This window comes from Podospora anserina, chromosome 6 (assembly GCF_000226545.1).
Source record: "Podospora anserina S mat+ genomic DNA chromosome 6, supercontig 2".
NCBI lineage: Eukaryota > Fungi > Ascomycota > Sordariomycetes > Sordariales > Podosporaceae > Podospora > Podospora anserina.
Window position 1 is genome coordinate 1195162 of NW_001914857.1, and position 20124 is coordinate 1215285.

The 20124-nt window shown below is 50.2% G+C and overlaps 6 protein-coding genes across 6 annotated transcripts, besides 2 other annotated features; 4 read left to right on the forward strand and 2 right to left on the reverse strand.

Moving 5' to 3' along the window:
* Positions 1-656: 656 nt before the first annotated feature.
* Positions 657-1043, forward strand: PODANS_6_3100 (uncharacterized protein; the record flags this gene model as incomplete). The annotated part of the gene is made up of 2 exons (XM_001910147.1): positions 657-908; positions 981-1043. 2 exons carry the CDS (start codon positions 657-659, stop codon positions 1041-1043), a joined length of 315 nt encoding a protein of 104 aa, XP_001910182.1.
* Positions 1044-1601: 558 nt separating this feature from the next.
* Positions 1602-1700, forward strand: a tRNA (tRNA-Arg).
* A 13-nt stretch (positions 1701-1713) lies between these two features.
* Positions 1714-2128: a long terminal repeat (LTR crapaud).
* Positions 2129-8544: 6416 nt separating this feature from the next.
* Positions 8545-9194, forward strand: PODANS_6_3093 (uncharacterized protein; the record flags this gene model as incomplete). Its single annotated transcript, XM_001910148.1, has 2 exons — positions 8545-8739; positions 8817-9194. 2 exons carry the CDS (start codon positions 8545-8547, stop codon positions 9192-9194), a joined length of 573 nt encoding a protein of 190 aa, XP_001910183.1.
* Positions 9195-10351: 1157 nt separating this feature from the next.
* On the reverse strand, positions 10352-13190 carry PODANS_6_3090 (uncharacterized protein; the record flags this gene model as incomplete). The annotated part of the gene is made up of 2 exons (XM_001910149.1): positions 10352-12846; positions 12911-13190. The coding sequence occupies 2 exons, from the start codon at positions 13188-13190 to the stop codon at positions 10352-10354; spliced, it is 2775 nt and encodes a 924-aa protein (XP_001910184.1).
* Positions 13191-13596: 406 nt separating this feature from the next.
* On the forward strand, positions 13597-14384 carry PODANS_6_3080 (uncharacterized protein; the record flags this gene model as incomplete). The annotated part of the gene is made up of 2 exons (XM_001910150.1): positions 13597-13707; positions 13809-14384. The coding sequence occupies 2 exons, from the start codon at positions 13597-13599 to the stop codon at positions 14382-14384; spliced, it is 687 nt and encodes a 228-aa protein (XP_001910185.1).
* A 676-nt stretch (positions 14385-15060) lies between these two features.
* PODANS_6_3070 (uncharacterized protein) lies at positions 15061-17468 on the reverse strand (the record flags this gene model as incomplete). Its single annotated transcript, XM_001910151.1, has 2 exons — positions 15061-16695; positions 16806-17468. 2 exons carry the CDS (start codon positions 17466-17468, stop codon positions 15061-15063), a joined length of 2298 nt encoding a protein of 765 aa, XP_001910186.1.
* A 499-nt stretch (positions 17469-17967) lies between these two features.
* PODANS_6_3060 (uncharacterized protein) lies at positions 17968-20124 on the forward strand (the record flags this gene model as incomplete). Its single annotated transcript, XM_001910152.1, has 3 exons — positions 17968-18685; positions 18821-19381; positions 19433-20124. Coding segments are annotated over 3 exons (1971 nt in total), but the record flags the coding sequence as incomplete, so codon positions are not given.

Sequence of the window (20124 nt, forward strand, 5' to 3'; positions counted from 1 at the left end):
CAATCTTCCAAAATGTAGTGGCACATGATAGGGGACCTGAATGAGACACCCAAGGTTTGACCGGAGCAGAACATCAGGCTCTGAGAGCAACCCTCCCGAGGCTCCCGTGATTTGCCATTGAATCCCGTTCTTTGTCCGTGGTTGACACATTTGTCGAGCTCTCCCTTGGTTCCCCTCTTCTCTTCGTCTGGTCTTTTGCTCTCCACCACCTGGAATTGAATTATTGCAAAAAGAAACACGGATCGTCCGAGTATCTCTCAAGTATCATATGTACGCGTTAGCTTGAGGCTTGAGGCCAGCTGCGCACCCGACCTGTGTCCTATAACTCAGCGCACTCTTGCCCCGCACCCCGGAAGCGGACTTGCGCCTCGTCACCCGCGACCGTTCCATCCAAATTTCAGATTTCGACCCGAGCGAACAACAAAGTTTCCCACCCTGGTCATCGCCACGCAAGGACAAACCTTGATAAACCGAACCACCCCATCTTCTTTACCTCGCTTAATTTGGCTATCGCAAACTCCTTCCCCGAACTCCCCTATTTTATTCACCACAACAAGCAAACCAAACTCCAGTCGCCTCTCCGATTTCGCATCGTCGTCGTCGCTGTCGCGGATCGCCTAATCATCGTCGTTCATCAATCAAATCCGTCAATCACCATGTCGCAAAAGCACGATCAGCCTCCCGCCTACGGCGCTCCTCCCCCCGGCGCTCCCCAGCAGGCTTACTACCCACCCCAGGGCGGCCCTCCTCCTCAGGGTCCCTATGATCAGCAACAGCCTTACTACCAGCAGGGCCCTCAGATGGGCTATGGCCAACAGCCACCTCCCGGCGCGTATTACCAGCAGCAGGGCCCGTATCCTCCTCAGGGACAGTACTACCCACCGCAGCAACAAGAGAAGAAGGGACCTGTGAGTGAACCCGACTGATATCCGCGCGTCGCGCAGATGCAGGATGCCGATATTGACTGACTTCGATGGTAGGGTTTCTTCGAGGCGTGCTTGGCCGGTATGGCGTGTTGCTGCTGCTTGGACATCCTGTTCTAAACGAACACGACCAATAAATACAACAATAAAACAGCGACAGAAGACAAAAAAGCAGGAGATGGAAATTCTGTCAGCACGATGGAGGAAGGTGAACCTTTATGTATGCCGCGCAGCGTGGGGGGGGGGAGCTCCGATGCGATTTTCCCGATCCTTGCACGCGGACCACCACCTGCAAGACACCATGCAGACCGGCGAATTCGACAAACGGCGCAGCAGGGCCAGGCATACGGTACTTCTTCTGAGAGCTTGCGGCGGCGAAACAGGGAGGATAGCGGTTTTACATATCTCTACCAGGAAGCAATGAACACATGGGGCGTACCGGGGGGTTGCATTTCTCTAGGTTGTGATACGGGAGCACAACGCACAACAACATAACATGATGCGCACTGAGGGGGTTTTCTAGGATGTTACGATGTGGAATATGTTGGCTATTCTGGAACTGGGGATTATTTGTTTACTTATCATTGTGTAATGAGTCGCTAAGGTGGCTTGGTTTTTTTTAGTAAGGCATAAAGTTGGAAGTAATAGAGTGTCAATTTCAGAGGTTAAATACCAACAGGCCGTGTAGCGCAATGGTAGCGCGTTACTTTCCGGTTTCAACTTCACTGTTAAATCTCCAGCTGGTAAAGGTTCTGGGTTCGAGTCCCAGCATGGTCGGTTTGTTTTTGTCACAGACCAACCATATAGCAAGGCAGAGTGGGGACTGCAGCAGGCCGTGGTGACCAATCAAGTAATAGATAGCAGCGGGGCTGCAGGACAGTGGGGCGCTCACCTCTTAGCAGAGGTAAGCCGGCTCGCCAGGAGCGCTGGGTGAGCGAGGTGAGCCAGGATGGATCACCAGGAGCGCTTGGTGATCGAGGTAAGCCAGGTACGGAGGTACCTGGAGGATTGAGGTCTATATATACGGAGGAACTGGCTAGTGTAGCTAGATAGTTCCGCAGTATGCAATTCACAATTGTATTCACGGTATCTTGTGTTTACATTAAGATATCTTGTTGTGCACTGTTTAGCTGCACCGAACTAATTTTCAGAAGTTACTTTTAACCCGTATCCCTTTCAAAGGTTCTGTACAGGGGTTCGTCACAGTTTTGCTTATAGTGGATTAACCACCCCCCTTTTAGCTCTGCCTGCTAATGGACATATACCTATAATAACCAATTAGACTTAAACAATATAATAAGAAACATTATCTTAAGGACTTACTGTCTTTTGAGTCTTATATAAAATGCAGGATTTTATTTACTATTTACTCTTTTCGATATCTTTGCCTTTGTAAGGTAATATTATCAGTTCAATTACATGCTTCAAATCAACTATCTGGGTCTAAACTTAATAAGTTTTGCTTTCTCCTTATCATCATCATCTGCATCTTTATACCCAGTGTGTAACTCGAAATGCCTTATAAATTTGGCCTCCAAAATGAAACAGCTAGAAAAACAGCAAAATGTTTTATTTGCTGAGAGCATGAATTCTATTAACGTGACTAAAGTGTCTTGATAAGAGTTCGGGTGCTTTTGATATTAAGAAACATGTTAATATTATTTACGGTAGGTACTGAGGCTTTTATGAGGTGTGGTAAGTTGGTGTGGATCAGAAGCAGCTTACCTTCTAGGTTGACTATGGTCTATATGAGATTGCTCTGGTTTTCACAAAAGTGTGTGATATGCAAGATAGCTATGAGAAAGAGCGGGGACCAAACCACATCGTCGGGACCTGATGGAGTCTTGCTTGGGTATTCTGTTTCTGAGAATTCTAACTCTATTTGTCTACAGACGTTGACGGCAGGTAGAATGGAGCCATGGGCAGTGGGGATATTGGGATTTTTGACAGCGTACCCTATCCTAGCTTGAAACAAACAACTATCTTTTCCTCCTCAATTTGTGACCCAACGTTGACCACCTTGTGAAAAGAACTCACCGTGAAGACTTGGCAACGTATGGATCCATGGAATGTATAACGAGCGATATCTCCGAAGACATCCATATACTGATTCGTGCACTCGTGGTAGCATCTACCGTCAACCCATTCTTCTTGGCACCCTCCCCCAATCATCCAAAAGCTGCGTCTTATAAAAAGTCCGAAAACTGTTTTTAAAAGCCTTTCAATTAGGGCAATAAGATAGGTCAAACTACTCTCTGTGTTAATTATGTTGTGGTGAGGGTAAGTAGGTACCTAGATGAGGGCGAGTATTGTTATGGCTCTATTGATTTACGGTACATGGTACAGTTTGGCACGGATGTAGCGGCTTACCTTCTGGAAGTAACACAATGAAGGAACCGTACTCGCCAAACCAAATATATGTTGCCGTGAGGATGGTTGCCGAAGCCTCAGCAATGTGGGATGATCATTCGATTTGACTGAGATAAGGACGCGTACCACCGACTCGGAAAAAGCATGTGCAACCCAGGTCTAAACGTGCATTCGTGTTGCTTAATATAGGGCAAACTAACGGGGTTGGAATGCTGGAATGTTTCACGTGTGGTGGGCCGGCACGTGGATTTTGCATGGCGTTGTGTGATCGTCATACGATGATTTCAACTTCATTTCTCAAACTAAAGGGGCAATATACCGCTGTTCTCTCCCCCTCAAGATGCTTCCACGTAGCATTGTAGCGAAGGATTCTGCAAATCTTGCTGTTAACATAGTGGGAACTCGCCTCGCTGTGAATTTTCCTCTCCCCCGACGGACGGAACTAAACGGATACATACATTTCAGCAACTGAGCATCACGACTACCCACCGAGAGCACCCTCTGCTATGGCCTTATATATCCGAGTGAATGCTTGAAGCCCCTCGCTGTCAATGTTTGTATGTATCTTGTCCTTTCCTTGTCGTTCATCTTCCCTGTCCCCTGTCCAAGACGGATAGGTCTCCGCATTGCCGGGTGGAGTCCTTCGGTTACATTCTGTGATGGGACCAGGGCACCTGAAGCTTAAAACGACGTCACTCCTCAATAACCTCGTCGCTGCGCAAGCGTCTATATTCAAGCTGGATATCATACTTTTGTGTGACCTTCGGTTGAGGCCGGTAGGTCGAATAACATGAAGGCAAACAGTGGCGCCGGAAGCTAAACCGACTAACCGCTAATCGAAGGCACATATGATCGAGACCGCATCTTTACACTGCAAAATTATGGTAGCTCAATGGATACCTGCTTGAGGCGGAATATACTATTGCACCTGCGTTGTTTTTACCACACAGTCCTTAGCTAATGACATGCCCAGGTCCTTCCCAGACATCATGACTTCTTCGTGTCGGCTGTGTGGGTGTGGACATGAAGCACTCAGTCCGCAGGACATATATCGGATTTATGCATTCGTCCGTTTTATATTATCGAGGGAATGTGGGATACTGTGTGTATAATTCTCAATAATTTGCATATTTCGCCCACGCCGACGTGTCAGCTCACTATTCAATATTATTGCTATCGGCCGGTATGTCTCAGGTATTCTGTTTTCACATCTCAGGGGAAGGGTTTAAATAGCGGGGGTTCCAGTCCTATGCTCGACTTGGTAATCATTCGATTTTCTTGCCCCCCCCCCCCACCTTTTATTCTTATACTGCTCTGTTTTTCCTACTCGGTGGCTGCAAGTGGGAACCGAGGTCTCGGTGGGAAACTGTCGTGTGGTAGTGCAAGTGCTGCATGGTAGTTGGTGAATGTCGGGTACGAATCGGCTGGTTGCTCGGCATTCCAAATTACCAGAATCAGAGGAGCAGCGATTCGGTTGAATCCTAGCCCTCTAAAACGTTTCGGGGCTTCCAACGGCACCATTGTCATGTCGGGCAAGTCATCGGATATCGTGGAAGAACGACTGGGCTTATTTTAGGTGCCGGGAAGAAGGGCCACCTAAGAGCGCAGAGCCTCCCACCCAATCGAGACAAGTCACTGCCTGACGATGCGCGCAGAACCGAAGAACCGGCTCCTGAAGGCCTTGCCAAGCAATGAATCACATCAAATACACACCCACCTCACCCCCTGATCCCACACCCAGAAGCAGCCGATCCAAGAACCTACCTATCACTGCTCAAAGTTACCCACCCCCACGCCGGCAGGTATGCACCGATCAACGGGACTTCTCCCATACCGAAGCACCACCCCGTCATCTTTTTGGGCCGGTGTCGTCTATATCATGGGCTTTGTTGCAACCTCGATAGTATGGAGATGCTCGGTCAACCAATCCATAGCTGGCTTGATGGAATTTCTGGGCAATGAAGACGTTCGTTGAAGAAGGGATTCGATAGACTGCCCAGGCCCGCGCATCTGGCAGATGGCACTATGCAGTGGCTCAGATGGGCCCCCCTGTGGTGGTCTACCTAAGGGTTCCCTCCAGCTCCACGTTTTTGGCTTGAGCCACACCGAATGTTCGTGTGTGGTCCAGCAGAGGTGCCGCGCCATATAACGGGCGAGATCCGCGGTGGGCGCTCACTGGTCATCAATTCGATGTGTTTCTTGACTGGCCTGCCTTTCCCCTCCTCCGGAGGATGAATCTAATAAAATATATTTCTCCTACCCATTGCTGTTTGCCGTAGACTTTTGTCACATAACCTGCTACCGGCCCCCCATGGAGCCATCACAACATTCTTCACCGCTCAATCGACACCGGTCCGGCGGACTGTCGACGGACGAGGAGGATGGGACTCGGATTAATATTTCACCCAGAACACTTTCGCTTTTTTCCCCATCCCTCCACAACAGCACCCTGTGCCAATTTTTGGCGACGTCATCAGAATCTGGGGAAATCAAGGTCACATCTACCTGGAGCTACCCTCCGCAAATAGCTTTGAACATGCATCTCGAAGTACCTTTGCTAATAAAAGCTGAGTGAATTTTCATTTTCAACATGCTCCAGCTGGGTTAAGTTCGCTGCCGGGCAGCAACAGGTCTAGTGTCCCTCTCTCGAAGAGCACCCATGTCCATTACCAGTGCAAGAGAAACCAGACCGGCTCTGGGTCACTTGGTCTGGGGAGCGGCCCCACCTCAGAGGCCGTTGTGTTGCCGAACGCTCCTATCTGCCGCCGGGTGTTTTGCTGTCACTCGTCTTGTCAGCAGTGGGACCGAAGTCATTCCACGTTTTCGACCGATGTGCAACTTCGATGAAGTCTTAATACCAACAAAGGTGGGTCCTTGGCTTAGCCCATCTGCTTCCGCAGCAGCACCGCTCTTCTCTTGTTTCCTTGACAATATTTAGGTAGTTGCGTGACAGGGGTCAATTTTCATCGACCATCTCTGCCATACTGTCCACAGCTCTGGCATTCCCTTCTCGTCCTTGCGTTGCAGATTTGGAGTTCGTCAGTGCCTTCAACATCCACCCTCTCGCGCACTCTGCAACTTGGTTTCGGTACGGAATTCGCTACCCTCGAACTTCGTAACCCCCTTCCCGCCGCCGTAGATTCAGCACTGCCATATTTGACGGCATCCAGAATGGCTCAGCCGGTACACGTCGTCGTCATTACTCCAGCCCCCGCGACACCTAAAAACCCAGAAGGTGGCCATCGGATCGTATTGTGAGGCGTTGACCTTGTATGTGAGCCCGGTTGTTGAAGTCTTTCCTAGTTTCATGTCAGCGCTAACACCGCCGATAGCAGGATGCTCACATGGACCGCTAACGGTCTATCCCTGGCCGCAATGAAGCATCACCTCAACGGGGTGAACCGCCCAGCTGTTATCATTTACAGGCATACGCGCCAAGGCGCCCACCGACCATCGTCCACCCTTGCCTCTTTGTTGTCGTTCGCCTTCCTGGTTGTCGATGATATCCTCAAGCCCGAGTATGCGAGGCGGCACCTACTTTTTGTTTTCCAACTCTATCACCATGTTCTGTGCGGTCCCGTTGGTCGAGTTCTAGGTCGCCAGGCTATTTCCGTTCCGGGTGTCTGGTTGTTGGACTTGTCGCCGTTATTCCTCATCGCCCATCCTCGTCGCCCATTCTCATCACCAATCCTCATCGCCAATCCTCATTGGCATACTTGATCATCACTCCTTGTGACAATCTTTGTCACGAAACTTTATCTTGATTCATCCGTGGTGTTGATAATCGGAATAGCTTGCCGTGCTGTGGCACGAAAATTAGCATTGTGCTCTCAGGTTTAAAGGATAGATTGGGTGAGCAATCGATGGGTGAATGGATGGGAACAGATGAACGCGAGATAATATGTAAGAGGAAACATGACACTGGTGTGAACGTCAAGGGGGAGGCTTGGGAACAATATATGAGACTTTGATGACTTGGCGAAACGACAATAATCCTTTCCTGCATGCAACCCCTCTCGCCTCTCAAGATGCGATTCGCTGAAGTGCTCAGCCTTGCCGCTCACCACCCTCCTCCTTCACAGCCTAATGAATCTACTCCAACTCTGCCAAATACATGCCATATTGTGCCAAGGGAAAAAGGATTACTGCCAAATGTGTTCTCCTCCGGTATTTAGAACAAGTGGTTTAGAACAGGTGGTGAGAGCGTTGAATTTATGCATGGAGTCAAAGTTTGCTGTGAACGATCTTGTTCATGACATTTCGGTCTCTTCCACAGCCTTGTCCCCTTAAATGTTCATCTGTGGCTATAACATAAGCCGTGCATGATGCACGTTCTATACATGATTGCGCCCGTCGAATATGTGATGAAGCGATTCTGCTATGCTGCGTTGGGCATAATGTGCAAAGCTAGGCACTCTTCAGGCCACATTTGGGCAGACGAGGCTCTGTATGAGAAACCAGAGGGATGGAGCATATGAGCCCAGAAGAATCCTAGTTTCGGTCTTGTTTCATCTTTTGATCTCTCCACTTCTTCTCTTCTTCTGACATCTAGCCTGATCTTACTTTAGCTTTGCGGAATCCGAGTACATCGAAGTTGTAATGGGGCCGACAGAGCTTGATAACCTCAATCTCTCCGAGAGAGGAGAAGTACCAGCAGCTGGGACGCGTGAGTTCACCAGTATCTTGCCAAGTCCTTCCACCACACCTACTAATGCTTGATTTCAGGAGCTGGCAGTCTTGCCAGTACCTGCTCAACTCTGCAAGGCACAGGGGTTTCCTGCCCAGAAGGTGAAGAGAACAAGGGTGTGTAGACCTAGTGCCTCCTATATTTCTTTCGATTGACTGGGCTAATTTCTTAACATGTCTGTAGATGAAGCATTGGGACGTGCTAAGTGTGCTCTTTATAAAGAGTTATGTCAAGAGTGGTGCTTTTTCCCAGCCCTCCAGGCACAGTTCTCTCTGGCTCTGGATTACTGGGCCGCAAAGGTTCTCGGGACCTTTCGAGACCTCAAATCCCTGGAGCGAGAAAACCATGCCCAAGGCTGTCATGACTACAAGGAACATCGGCCTGACAACGAGTATGGAAAGAAAAAAGAGGAACTGGCCATCAGACTTACCAATGAGCTCAAGGAATTCTGTAAGGCTTTCAATCTCTCCTGAAACCCTTCCCTTACCGAAGCTGAGTGTCAAACGCTAATCGAAGATCTCCGTCATAACCTTAGCAACATTGTTCAATTCAGCCAATGTCATCATGCATCAACATACCCCGAATGGCAGCATGGTGTCTGAATACAGGCTGTGGTCTTCCAATGTGGTAGGCTCAGATTCATCGGACCGCGAACTCTTTGCCGAGAACTACAGGGCCTTAGGCCCACGGCCAAGCATGATTGATGAGTTTGTGCATTCAGTTGTCAAGACTTCCGCGATGTTATGGATTCGGTTCAGGGTAAATACTCGGTCTGCTGCTATGTTTGCATACTTGATCTCTTAACTGGGCACTGACATGATATTTCTTCCCTCCAGTCCTATGCCGCCCGTCTCCGGTCCACGAAAGACTGTTCTCCAGGCCCGGTCTCCATTATTCTTAGCTATACTACTCTTCACGTTCTCTCCCACCTCCTCGTTGTTGTCATGGCCGGGGTGTTCTTCGTCTTGCCGCTCACCATGATGTACTTGGTAACGATGAAGAAGGCGGAGATTGTCCTCGTTACGATCACCTTCAGCCTTTTGTTCTGTGTCGGGTCATTTTACTTTGGTGGTGGCAGGGGCGGACTCAAAACTGACACCAAGTTCCTGTTGTTGTTTGCGTACACAAGTGTGATGGCAACCTTGCTTTCCAACTTTGCGCCGCATCAGGAGCAGCAGCATAGTCAGCAGTGTTCATGTCCCGAATCGAGCTGAAGAGACGGACACCCCTTCACACAAAAGTCGAGGTCATGACCTCTATACCTTTTCTATCTTCTGGGCAGGATCCTTTCTTATATTTCTTTCTAAATTTCCTTTGGCTATCGGTCTTTAAATCGTTTCCCGGACATAACATGTCACACCGTTTTTAAGTTTACAAACTTTCTATCTTCACTTCTCACGGCACCACCTTATTATTTTCTTACATCTACCTGTCTAGTCGGTATTATTTTCTGGGCTACGCGCTATAAAGTAATGCGTATTCGAGCTGTATAATAAACACACAGCAGTTATAACAGACAGGACTATATGGAAGTTTTCTACTCCAATCAAAGCATGCAAAGTGTAAAGTCTTCAACCTGAACCCTTGATGGCCGCTCACCAAGGCTTATACAGAGTTATACCTTGGCCGTGGAATTTTTTTATCAGTTTTTAACTATTTATATCTTGCTATCGATCCAGGCCCAAAGCCTCTCAATTACAGCTCTTGGAGTATTTAATCCCAGCCTTTGAACTCTTCAACCCCGGCCTTAAAGTTATTGGTCCCAGCCTTCAAAGTTTTTAGTGTCAGCAATTTAAAGTACATAACTCTGATACACAGCACTGAAAGAGACCAAAGACTACAAGACCCCATCGATATACATTGATCCTCTTACAGAGGACATCCCCACCATCCTTTCACACCTGTTAATCTTCTTTTAAGGCTTAAAAGATAAGAAACACTCCTCATGGCTATTTCGAAAGGCTTCTCAGCTATCTTTTAATACCCAGTAGCTATCTTTCAGTACCTAGCAACTATCTTTTAACACCTGGTGACTTATCCTTTGATACCTAGTGACTATCTTTTAGACCATACAGACGATTTTTTAATGCCTATCAAGTATCTTTCAATACATATATACTATCGTGTGAGGCATATGAATTATCTTTTGACACCTATAAACTATCTCTGAAGCCGTAGTAACCATCTTTTGAGGCCTTGATTTCAAGTATCATGCTATATAAAAGCCTTCTCCCTGCCTGAGAAAGACACACATGCTCATAACTCAACAGTCCACACCAGACAAAAACGCACAGTTTTCAATGCAAGCTAACATAACATATTATTCTTCCTGCCAGAAACACTATCACCCCCCCTATCTACACCCTAATCTTTACCTCCTAGGACGCTTGCTGGGCCTAGCGTTCTTTTCCCTCTTCTTTTCAGCGATAGCACGTGCCTTCCTGATGTCCGTAGCGTTCTTCAACTCCCGCTTCGAGCCTTCCCCATCCTTGAACTTGCCAATCCTCTTTTCCTTGGCTTCGGCCACCCGCTTCTTCCTCACATGATAATCATCACGGAATTTGTCAGCTTCCTTGGGGGCCTTTTCTTGCTTGTGCTTATACCTGGTGCCACCTTCCTGGTGGCCAGGACCGTTGGCAAGCCTGGCCAGGCCAGGCTTTTCCAATTCGCCAATACCAGGCAGGCGGCCGATACGGTTGGACTTCTTCCACTTGTCGAATCTGCCGGACTGGAAGGACGCCGCGATCTTGACACCAGACTCACCACGGATCATCTTGACGCCCTTGGAGCCGTCGTCATCGTTGGCACGGGCGACGTATTTGCTGTGGCGCTTATCCCAGCGGAGTTTGGAGCGGGTAGGCAAGCCGAAGGCCTTGGCGCCGTCGTCGTTGGTGAGGTCCATGGCAGCGTCGCGGGCGGCGGTGACGAAATGAGACGAGTTGACACCACCGGAGTGGACGCCATAGGCCTTTTCTTCTGCCGCCGAAGTCGTGCGTGGCGTGTAGGACATAAAAATCTCGGGGTCTTGGAATGACGCTATAGGGTCACCACCCTTTTGCTTCTTGCTTGACTTGGACGAAGTAACCGTGACTTCCATTTCAGAGTCCGAGTCGTCCTCTTCTTGCTCCGACTCCGACACATCCTCCTGCTTTGCGGGTTCATCGTCAGAATCCGAGTCAAATTCGCTGCCAGCCTTGGGTCCCTCGCCATCTGACATGTCAACATCAGAATCGGTTTCTCCCTTCGTGATTCTCCGTGGCGCGACCTTGGTTCTGAAGCTGCGCATCACCTCCGCCGCTTTGTTCCTGTGGGACTTTCCTTGGGGCCCAATTTCGAAGACTGTCTCCTGAGGCTTGAACAAGCTGATCTTGGAGAGGAGATTGTCACGGGCTTCCTCGGCATTGATCGCCTCCACGCCAAACAAGGGATGAAGTTGTGTCCAACCCTTTGAGTTGATGATCTCACGAGCTCTCTTGGCACTGGAGCTGGAAGCCGAGTTTCTGGTCCTCATATAGAGCTTCTCAGCCTTGAGCGTAACACCCCTGAGCGCACTGATGTCGCCCTCTTCGTTCAGAACCTTGTTGACCCACTCAGTCTGGTTCTCGAGCTCCGATCTCTTCAGCGCACCGAGCACAACATCCTGAGCAAATGAGGGGTCTTGTCCATCTTTACCCATAACCAGCCTCCGTCCGAGGAAAAGCTGAAGATCGATGAGATAGGGCAGATCAGACTCCCGTACAAGAGCATAAGCCCAACCGCGCTGGCCAGCACGAGCCGTACGACCGACACGATGGACGAAAACCTTGGGCTGTGGAGGAAAGTCGTAGTTGATGACATTGGCGAGAACTGGAATATCGATACCACGAGCCGCAACGTCTGTGACTACCAGAATATTCGTTCTTCCTCGTCTAAAGTCATCAACTTGGATCTTCCTAGCGGTTTGATCCAAAGAACCGTAAATGTAGGAAACAGCGAAGCCGGCGTGGCGAAGGAGATGTGCAATGTACTCGACGTGATGCTTGGTAGCCGTGAAGATGATTGTAGAGTGTGCTGTCGGCTTCTCCTTGAAACTGAGTCTGTCGCTGCCACGCTTGCGCTTTCCCCGAGAGTTATTTGGATCAGCCTCGTCTTTTGGTGCTCCTTCTGGCGTTCCCATTGGCATCTTGATAATATCGTGAAGAATATGCAACAGAGCGCCCTCCTTCTCACCACCCTTGACAGAAAAGAAGGCACTCTCCATATCGGGAGACACCTTGGTCTCAGCGTCCAATCTCACCAAGCTCGGCTCCTGTAAACCAGCTCTGGCAAACTCAACCAAGGAAGATGGCAGAGTAGCCGAAAATAGCAGAGTCTGTCTTGATGATGGCAGCGCGTGAAGAATCTCGGTTAGCTGCTCGGCAAAACCCATTTCGAACAGGCGATCGGCTTCGTCGAAGACCACGTATTTGATCGAGGAGAGGTTGAGGTTCATTTCAACCTTCAAATGCAGGAAACGACCAGGGGTAGCAATGACGATATCGGGGTTCGTGGCCATCTGGGCGAACTGCTCCTCCAGGCTGTCACCACCAACGAGGAGAATCGTCTTCAGATCTGTGCCGCGACCCAGTTCCTTCACAACCTTCAATGTCTGTAGCGCCAGTTCACGAGACGGCGAGAGAATCAAGGCTCTGGCGCCGACCTTGGGGCTGTGTCCCTTCAAACGCTCGATCATGGGGATGACGAAGGCGGCTGTCTTTCCTGAACCTGTGCGCGCCATACCCACAACATCTCTTCTTTCCAGGACCAGAGGGATTGTCTTCCTCTGAATTGGAGTCGGGACAGAGAAGCCCTTCTTTGTGATGGCTCGTAATAAATTCGCATTGAGGCCTTTGAGAACCACATGTTAGCCCCCTATCACCGTGGAACGTTTGATTTTCCAAGGAATACGTACCCATGGCCTGGAAACCACCACCCTTCTTTACCGACTTGCCCTGCACATTCGAGCTTTTCCTGTTGGACTTGCGCTGAGCGGTAGCAATGAAGTCCTCATCGTCCTCGGCATTCGAATCGCCATCGCCTGCTGTTAAGAGATCTCCGAAATCAAGATCGAAATCCGCCTCACCGCCCTTCTTGACAACCTCAAAATCTCCATCACTCTCGTCGGCAAACAGGGACCCCGCAATATCGACCTCGTGCTCCGACGGAGTCGGGGACGCAGCGCGTCTCTTCATCGTAGGCGAATGGTATTATACTGCACTAATTGAACGTAGGATGGTCGGAGTTGAAAAAGGGAACTGGTATTTGATATTCGGCGCTGACAGCAGTGAAAATAGAGCTCAAAGTGGTGGATGGTGTTGCTAGAGAGCTGTTGTAAATTTTCGGCATCACTGAGCCTGCTGTTACTGCGCTGCTCAGCGAAATTTTAGTGGGGCCGATTCCTTATCGGTTATCAATCGCTCGTCAACATTGGCGCATTGCGACCTGCATCAAACGAACCCTGTATGAGCGAGGTGTCGCACCTGCTGCTTCCTCCTTCCACACTTTTCTCCCATCCTCGTGCAGCTGAATTCGAACTTCCACCTTTCCCTCAACAACCACCCGCGTGAAACAAATTAATCCCTCCCACAACCACCCAAGATGTCAACCCCAAAACCAACAGAAAGCGCGGCGACACCAGCCGATCCCGCCCCAGTTGACACCCGCGATGCGCTCGAAGTCCTCGAGTCGGAAGCCAAGGAGTGGGACAAGGTATGCGATCGCAAACATCACCCGCCCTCATCACCATCCCATCCCTCCCCTGTCCAATCCCCATTCTCCCAACAATGGTACTAACACCCCTTATCCCCCAGGACGCCGAAATCGACCGCATCCTCAAAGCCTTCCGCCTGAACGCCTACGCCGTCCTCGGCCTAAAACCCGGCGCCCCCGAATCCGACATCAAAAACCTCTATCGCAAGAAATCCCTCCTCATCCATCCAGACAAGACCAAAAACCCCCTTGCCCCCGACGCCTTCGACCGTTTGAAAAAAGCGCAGACCGAGCTCATGGACGAGAAGCACCGCGCCCGACTCGACGAGGCCATCGCCGACGCTCGCATGCTCTTGATGCGGGAGATGAAGCTCACTGTTGACTCCGAAGAGCTCAAAACCCCAGAGTTTGAGAAGAAGTGGGATGAAAAGACGGTACTTGTGCTGGTGGAGAATGAGCAAAGGAGGAGGCGGCAGATGAAGGCGCAGTTGCAAGAGGAGGGTAGGGAGCAGAGGAAGCAGGAGGAGGAGTTGGAGCAGAGGAAGAAGAAGAGGCAGCATGAGGAGGACTGGGAGAAGACGAGGGATCAGAGGATTGATAGCTGGAGGCAGTTTCAGAAGGGGAAGAATGGGGAGCCGGAGAAGAAGAAGAAGAAGAAGTTGAAGCCGATTGGGTGAGCTGATGGGGGGGTTAGCAGCACAGATGAGATACGCAAGACTTCAGATGAGATGGAATAGAACGAACTGACGGGATGGGATAAGCATAACAGGGCATCATCTCGAACGAAGCAGCAGGGATTTGAGCTTATGGAAGTGGAAGGGCATTCATGTCGTGAGTTACATTTCTGGGTGAAGGAGAGGTAGAGAGGACGTTGTTTGACCCCTGACCATATCATCAGTTGCCAGCATACTCTACACATTAGCGTGGAAGTCATCTTGCCCCAGCCTCCTTGGGTGGTGGTTTATCCTCTCCTGAAAATGGTCTGTACACACACATCAAGCTCCATGCTGTGAACCGTTTCTCTTTATTGACGTTTCTTTCAGGTCTCAAGGTAAGATTCCCAAGATCCGTGATGCCAAATGCCTTTTTTGTGTGGGTCTTGGTTGGATGTCCTGTCCACAAGCCATCCCTTTCAAGGTGAGATCCGCGTGGTTCGTAATCAAGACGACAAACGCATCTTGGAAAATGCGACTTCACCTATTAGAAAATGAGCCATCGTAGTTGAAATACCATCAGCCTTCGTTCATGGGGATAGCGGTCCCTCAAGAGTACAATATGGACAACATGACGCAGGCTTGACCATGAACCCTTTATGAAAATCCATTTCAGATCATGTATCCCACCGCAAATCTCCTACCTCATAGCCATAGCCTTCTCATTCAACACCCTCTCCTCCTTCTTCTGCTTCCCCTCCTTGGGCGCATGAGTCTTCTTATACTTCAAAAACCTCACCAAATTCAACACCGCCTCATCCGCCTTATCCCTCAACTCCCCCTGCGCCCTCTTATCAATTCCCTTCGCCAACGCTCTCAACTTGGGCAAAAACTCCTCCAGATGCTTATGGAAGCCCTCCTTCCAGAACACCTCCTTATCATTTTCCGTGGCCTCATCACCATAAATGTCAAAAATCTGGTTGACAGCCTCTACAACATCAGCCGGTGGGATGGTCTTGTCCTGCTCACAGCTCTGGAGGAGAGTGATCAAAAAGACGCCAATCTCGCGGTTGAGATCAATAGGAGCTGTGTCCCTGGCCAAAGAGCCAAGGATACCAACGCACTTGACGCCCAGACCCTGGAGGGGGTCAACCTCCTTTCCTTCTTCTGGTTTTGGCTGGTTCTTCGCGGCCTGGTAGAGCGCAATGAACTTGCGATGTTGGCCTGGAGTCAACGGTACATTTGCACCCAAGCTGCGGGCAATAGCCCAGGCAAGACTGGCTATTTGGGTGGCGAGGTCGAGATCAGCATTGTCAGCCTCGACGATGGGAGTGATGGCCTTGACCCAAATCTTTTTGGCGGCTGGATACCACGCATCATAGATGTTGGAGTTTTCGCTCTCAGAGAAGTCGATGCATGCGACGGTCCAGGCAATATTGTTGAGGGCCGTAAGGGCATTTGACTGGATTGCGAGGTTCTCTTCGCCATCGATCTGAATATTGGATAGACGAACCAATTGCGGGATAGCTTGTTGAATGAAGGCGCCGAGCGTGGGAAGGTCGTCCAGATCTCCAGAGTCAAATGGGTCGTCGGCTCCTGTTACCTTTTCCATATCGGCTTCCAGATCGGCAATATCGTCATCGTCATCCTCCTCGTCTTCATCCATGTCGTCATCCTCCTCATCGTCCTCTTTGTCTTCGTCATCACCGTCCCCGGCATTGGAAGCTCCGTCCACATCCATCGCGTCGTCACCCTCAGGCTTGTCCTCAAGTCCGTTCCATTCCTCCTCCTTTGGTTGAGAACGGTTGCCCTTCTCAAGAGTCTCCTGTAAATCGGCACCGATAGAAGCCAAAATCTCCAAAGCTAATTGGACAACAGCTCCCTGGTTGGCGTTCCCATTAGCCACAGCGCTCGCCGAAGGTACATGTTCCAATGCACGAGTGAGGGTTCCAATAAGAACTGCATCGCAAGCGCCGTCCTTCCCGGGGCTGTGGTCGAGCCATTGTAATGACGAGAAAACATTGTGAAGAACACCGCACGCCATCACCGATCGAGGACCGGAGCCAGAGGCAAGTTTGAGAAGGACGTCGTAGCATCTAGTTTCCTGGTCGTTCGTCATGGCTTGGCCCAGCTCGAGGTTGTCTTCTGAAAGTGTCGTCAGGCAGGAGAGGGTCTCCTCGTAGATCTCTTGCGGCGTGGACTCTGAGGCAGCCAGACGGAAGAGGAATTTGACGATGGTTTGGTTGGCCACGATAGCGGTGGTGATCTCCTCGCGGGCCATGCCGAGAAGATTGAGGAGAGCAAGAAGGGAGCTTGAGATCTCCCATACAATACGCTGCTGAGCCTTGGTGAGCTTGGAGAAGACAGGCTCAGTTGATGTGAGTGTGTCAAGAATCTATGACCTGGTTAGCTCTGGCAAGTTCATAAGAGTTGTAGGTCACATACAGCCTTGGCAGCATGCTCGATGGCAGTCAGAATGTCGAGTCTGTATAGGTGTACACAGAAATCGGCCTCCTCTTCCTCAGCGAGAACCTTGAGAATCTCCCAGCCAGCAGCTCGGCTGTCGATGCTGTTGTCTGTGAGTGTCTCGGTGAGAACAATGTGAACAACCTGCTCCCTGAGAAGCAGCTTTCTGGTTTTGGCATCTTGAACGATGTTGGCGATGGCGCCGGCAGCCTGTGTTCTTGATTTGGCTTCGGGGTTCTTGAGATCCTTGAGAATGGGGAGAATTTTGCTCTCACGGAGCTTTGCAAGCTCTGGATCAGATGGTGGTTTTGAAGCCCTTGCGATGGGGTCTGCGCGGCTGGCACGCACTCTGTTCTTTCTTGCTTTGCCCATTTTTGTATCTGGAAAATGTCTGATGGTTATGACGTGGCGTTTATGAGAGAAATATCTGGAAATAGGGTCCCACGAAAATTTCCCAGGTTTGCTCAAGGCAGAAAGTAAATAAAATCTAGATGGTTGTCGCAACAACAATTGTGGAAGAAAAGTTGAGAAAAGCCCTTCAACCCCACACTCGTCCCCCGCCATCCACACAAATTGAACCCTGGTCCATGAGATGCGGAGATCCAGGGTCGGGCACGAAGTACCTTTTGTGACACCAGACATGTTGAATTTCTCAAATGACAGAGGTTCCACACTTAGACTTGATGTTCAGAATATTCATACTGGCTCATGTTAAGGTGTTAAGCTAGCCAATGTCTCACATCGTTACACTTCATTCCCTTCCCACTCAAGTAGATGAGAACACAGGTCGCAAACAAAAGTACTTCGGCTGCTAAACAGCTCCAAGGGTTCGTTGATGCGGGACATGGCAGCCCTGTAAGTGGAGCCGAGCTGTCTTGGCTTTAGCGAGCCACGTTTAACCCAGACGCGCCAATCTAACCACCATCGACCTCCATCCACTATCATTGCCGAGTTCGGGGTCCTAGATCAAGCTCCCGAGGCATCAAGGAAGTCAACCAGACTGGCGACTAATATTGATTGAATGAGATGCGGTTCCGCGCACACCAGCCAATCTCTCATCGTCTGAGACACTGAGCTATTACTTTATATCGTGGTTGATGAACGGGAATGCACTCAGCTGGCATCAATCGCTGAGTGCAAGATGGGACTTTTCACCAACAACGACGACGCAATGGTTAAGAAGGACGATGATCTCAAGCGGGGGAAGACGCTTCCCACTCGCGCACCATGGGCACCAGCTTCAGCACCCAGAACGCCCCCGCGCAAGACGATCAAGCGGCTCGTGATTGCTTTGGCTGTGGGATTCTTCGTCTATTTGTTCATCAAGAATCTACCGCCAATGGATGATCAAGTACGCAGAGACTACAGGCATCCGAGATATTCAGATCGCAAGCCGGGAAAACAGCCAGGCCCGATGCCAAAGATGAAGCCCCCACCACCTGAGCGCATACCGGAGAAGCCCGTGGTGAAGGACATCCCGAGTGAACAGCCTGCTGCTGTCGTGGTACCCCCTGTCGTAACTGACACTGCTACCAACGCCAGAACATATGATGGCCCTATTTACTTCAGGAAGCTGGCTGCGACATTACAAGCCATTGAGAGCAGTACGAGCGGCTTCAGCGCGGTGAATAAGAATGTGCTGTTTGCCGCTGCTAGCTTGAAGAGCGCCTCAGTCTTGCTCCCAATGGCATGCAAGATGGGGACTGAGCTTCGAAGCTATGTGCACTTTGCATTGATGGGTGGTAGTGAGATTGATTTGGATGAACTTCAAGCTGTTAACGGCATCGACGAGTCCTGCCAGATCATCTTTCACGGTAAGAGGACAGATCATGTGCCGATGCCTATATCAATGCTAATCCGTGAACCACCATAGATGCGAGGCCTGATTATGCCTCAACCTCGACATTGAGCCGCCTCGAAACATGTGCTACACGTGGATTATGTGAGCTTCCTTTCCATGACAGTTTGATAACACACCTCTCACACGCTGATAGACCACATTTACAAGTATATGCATCCTCAAGTTCTGTTTCTTGATGCTTCTGGTGTGGAAGAGCACTATTTTCTCGATGGCATCCGCAAACAAGCAGACGTCTCTGGAGTGCCCATTATTGAGCTGCCCAAGAATGCTCACTCACGGTTATCTTGGATGACGAAACTCGATAGCTCGTCGTTGGCGGCTTGGAATAGGATCAGCGTCGATATACTGATCCATGCGCCACCTGTAGGCTCTGGTAGCCTGATTCGATTGCTTCAATCATTATCAGCAGCTGATTTCTCAGCGGGCCCAACGCCTCACCTCACCATCGAACTTCCTCATGACATTGATCGGGCTACGACAGAATTCTTGAGGGACTTTACTTGGCCACCAAGCCGCACACACAGCCTTTCCAATGTGCGGCAACTTACACTCAGACATCGCATACCTCGGGCTAGGTTGACCGAAGAAGAAAGTTCGGTCCGTCTTCTCGAGTCCTTCTGGCCGGTCAGTCCGCGATACTCTCACGTGCTGGTACTATCACCCCAAGTCCAGCTATCGCCTGGATTCTTTCACTGTAAGTCTTTTCTCAACCAGCTCAACTGGCCCGGTAACTAACATCCACCAGACCTGAAATTCACTCTGCTGGAATATCTCTACTCATCCAATTCCCTCCTCCAAAGCTGGGATTCCCGCCTGCTCGGTATCAGCCTCGACCTGCCCCCCACAACGCTAGCAGACACCTCAAAGTCATTCAGCCCACCTGCTCCCAAACCCATGACACAGGCCAAAGACTCCAAAAAGCCATCACTATCCTCTCAAACGTCTAGCTCAGCTCCTTTCCTGTGGCAGTCCCCCAACAGCAACGCCATGCTCTACCTCGGCACTAAGTGGACAGAACTCCACTCTCTTGTATCGAACACTATCGAACATCAACACTCTACCTCGTCCCTCTCAACATTTTTCACCACCAAGGCCGTTAGCAAGAGGTATCCCTCCTGGCTGGAACACGCCCTCAGGCTTTCAAGAGCAAAGGGGTATTTCGCGCTGTATCCTAGTGAGGCTACTGCTATATACTTGGCTACGACGCATAATGAGTTGTTTAAGGGGCCGGAGGAGTACGAGAAGGAGCTGGAGGTAGATGATGGGAGAGGAGAGGAGGTCAGGCTCACGTCTGGGCCGCTGTTGGAGACGGTGCGGTTGTTGGGGTTTGATGAGATGCCAATTGTGAGTTGGGAGGGCAAGGAAACGGGTTTGGAGGGGTTGGATGAGGGGGCGGAGGAGTATGTTAGGGAGTTTAGGAAGGCGGTGGGGGGAGGT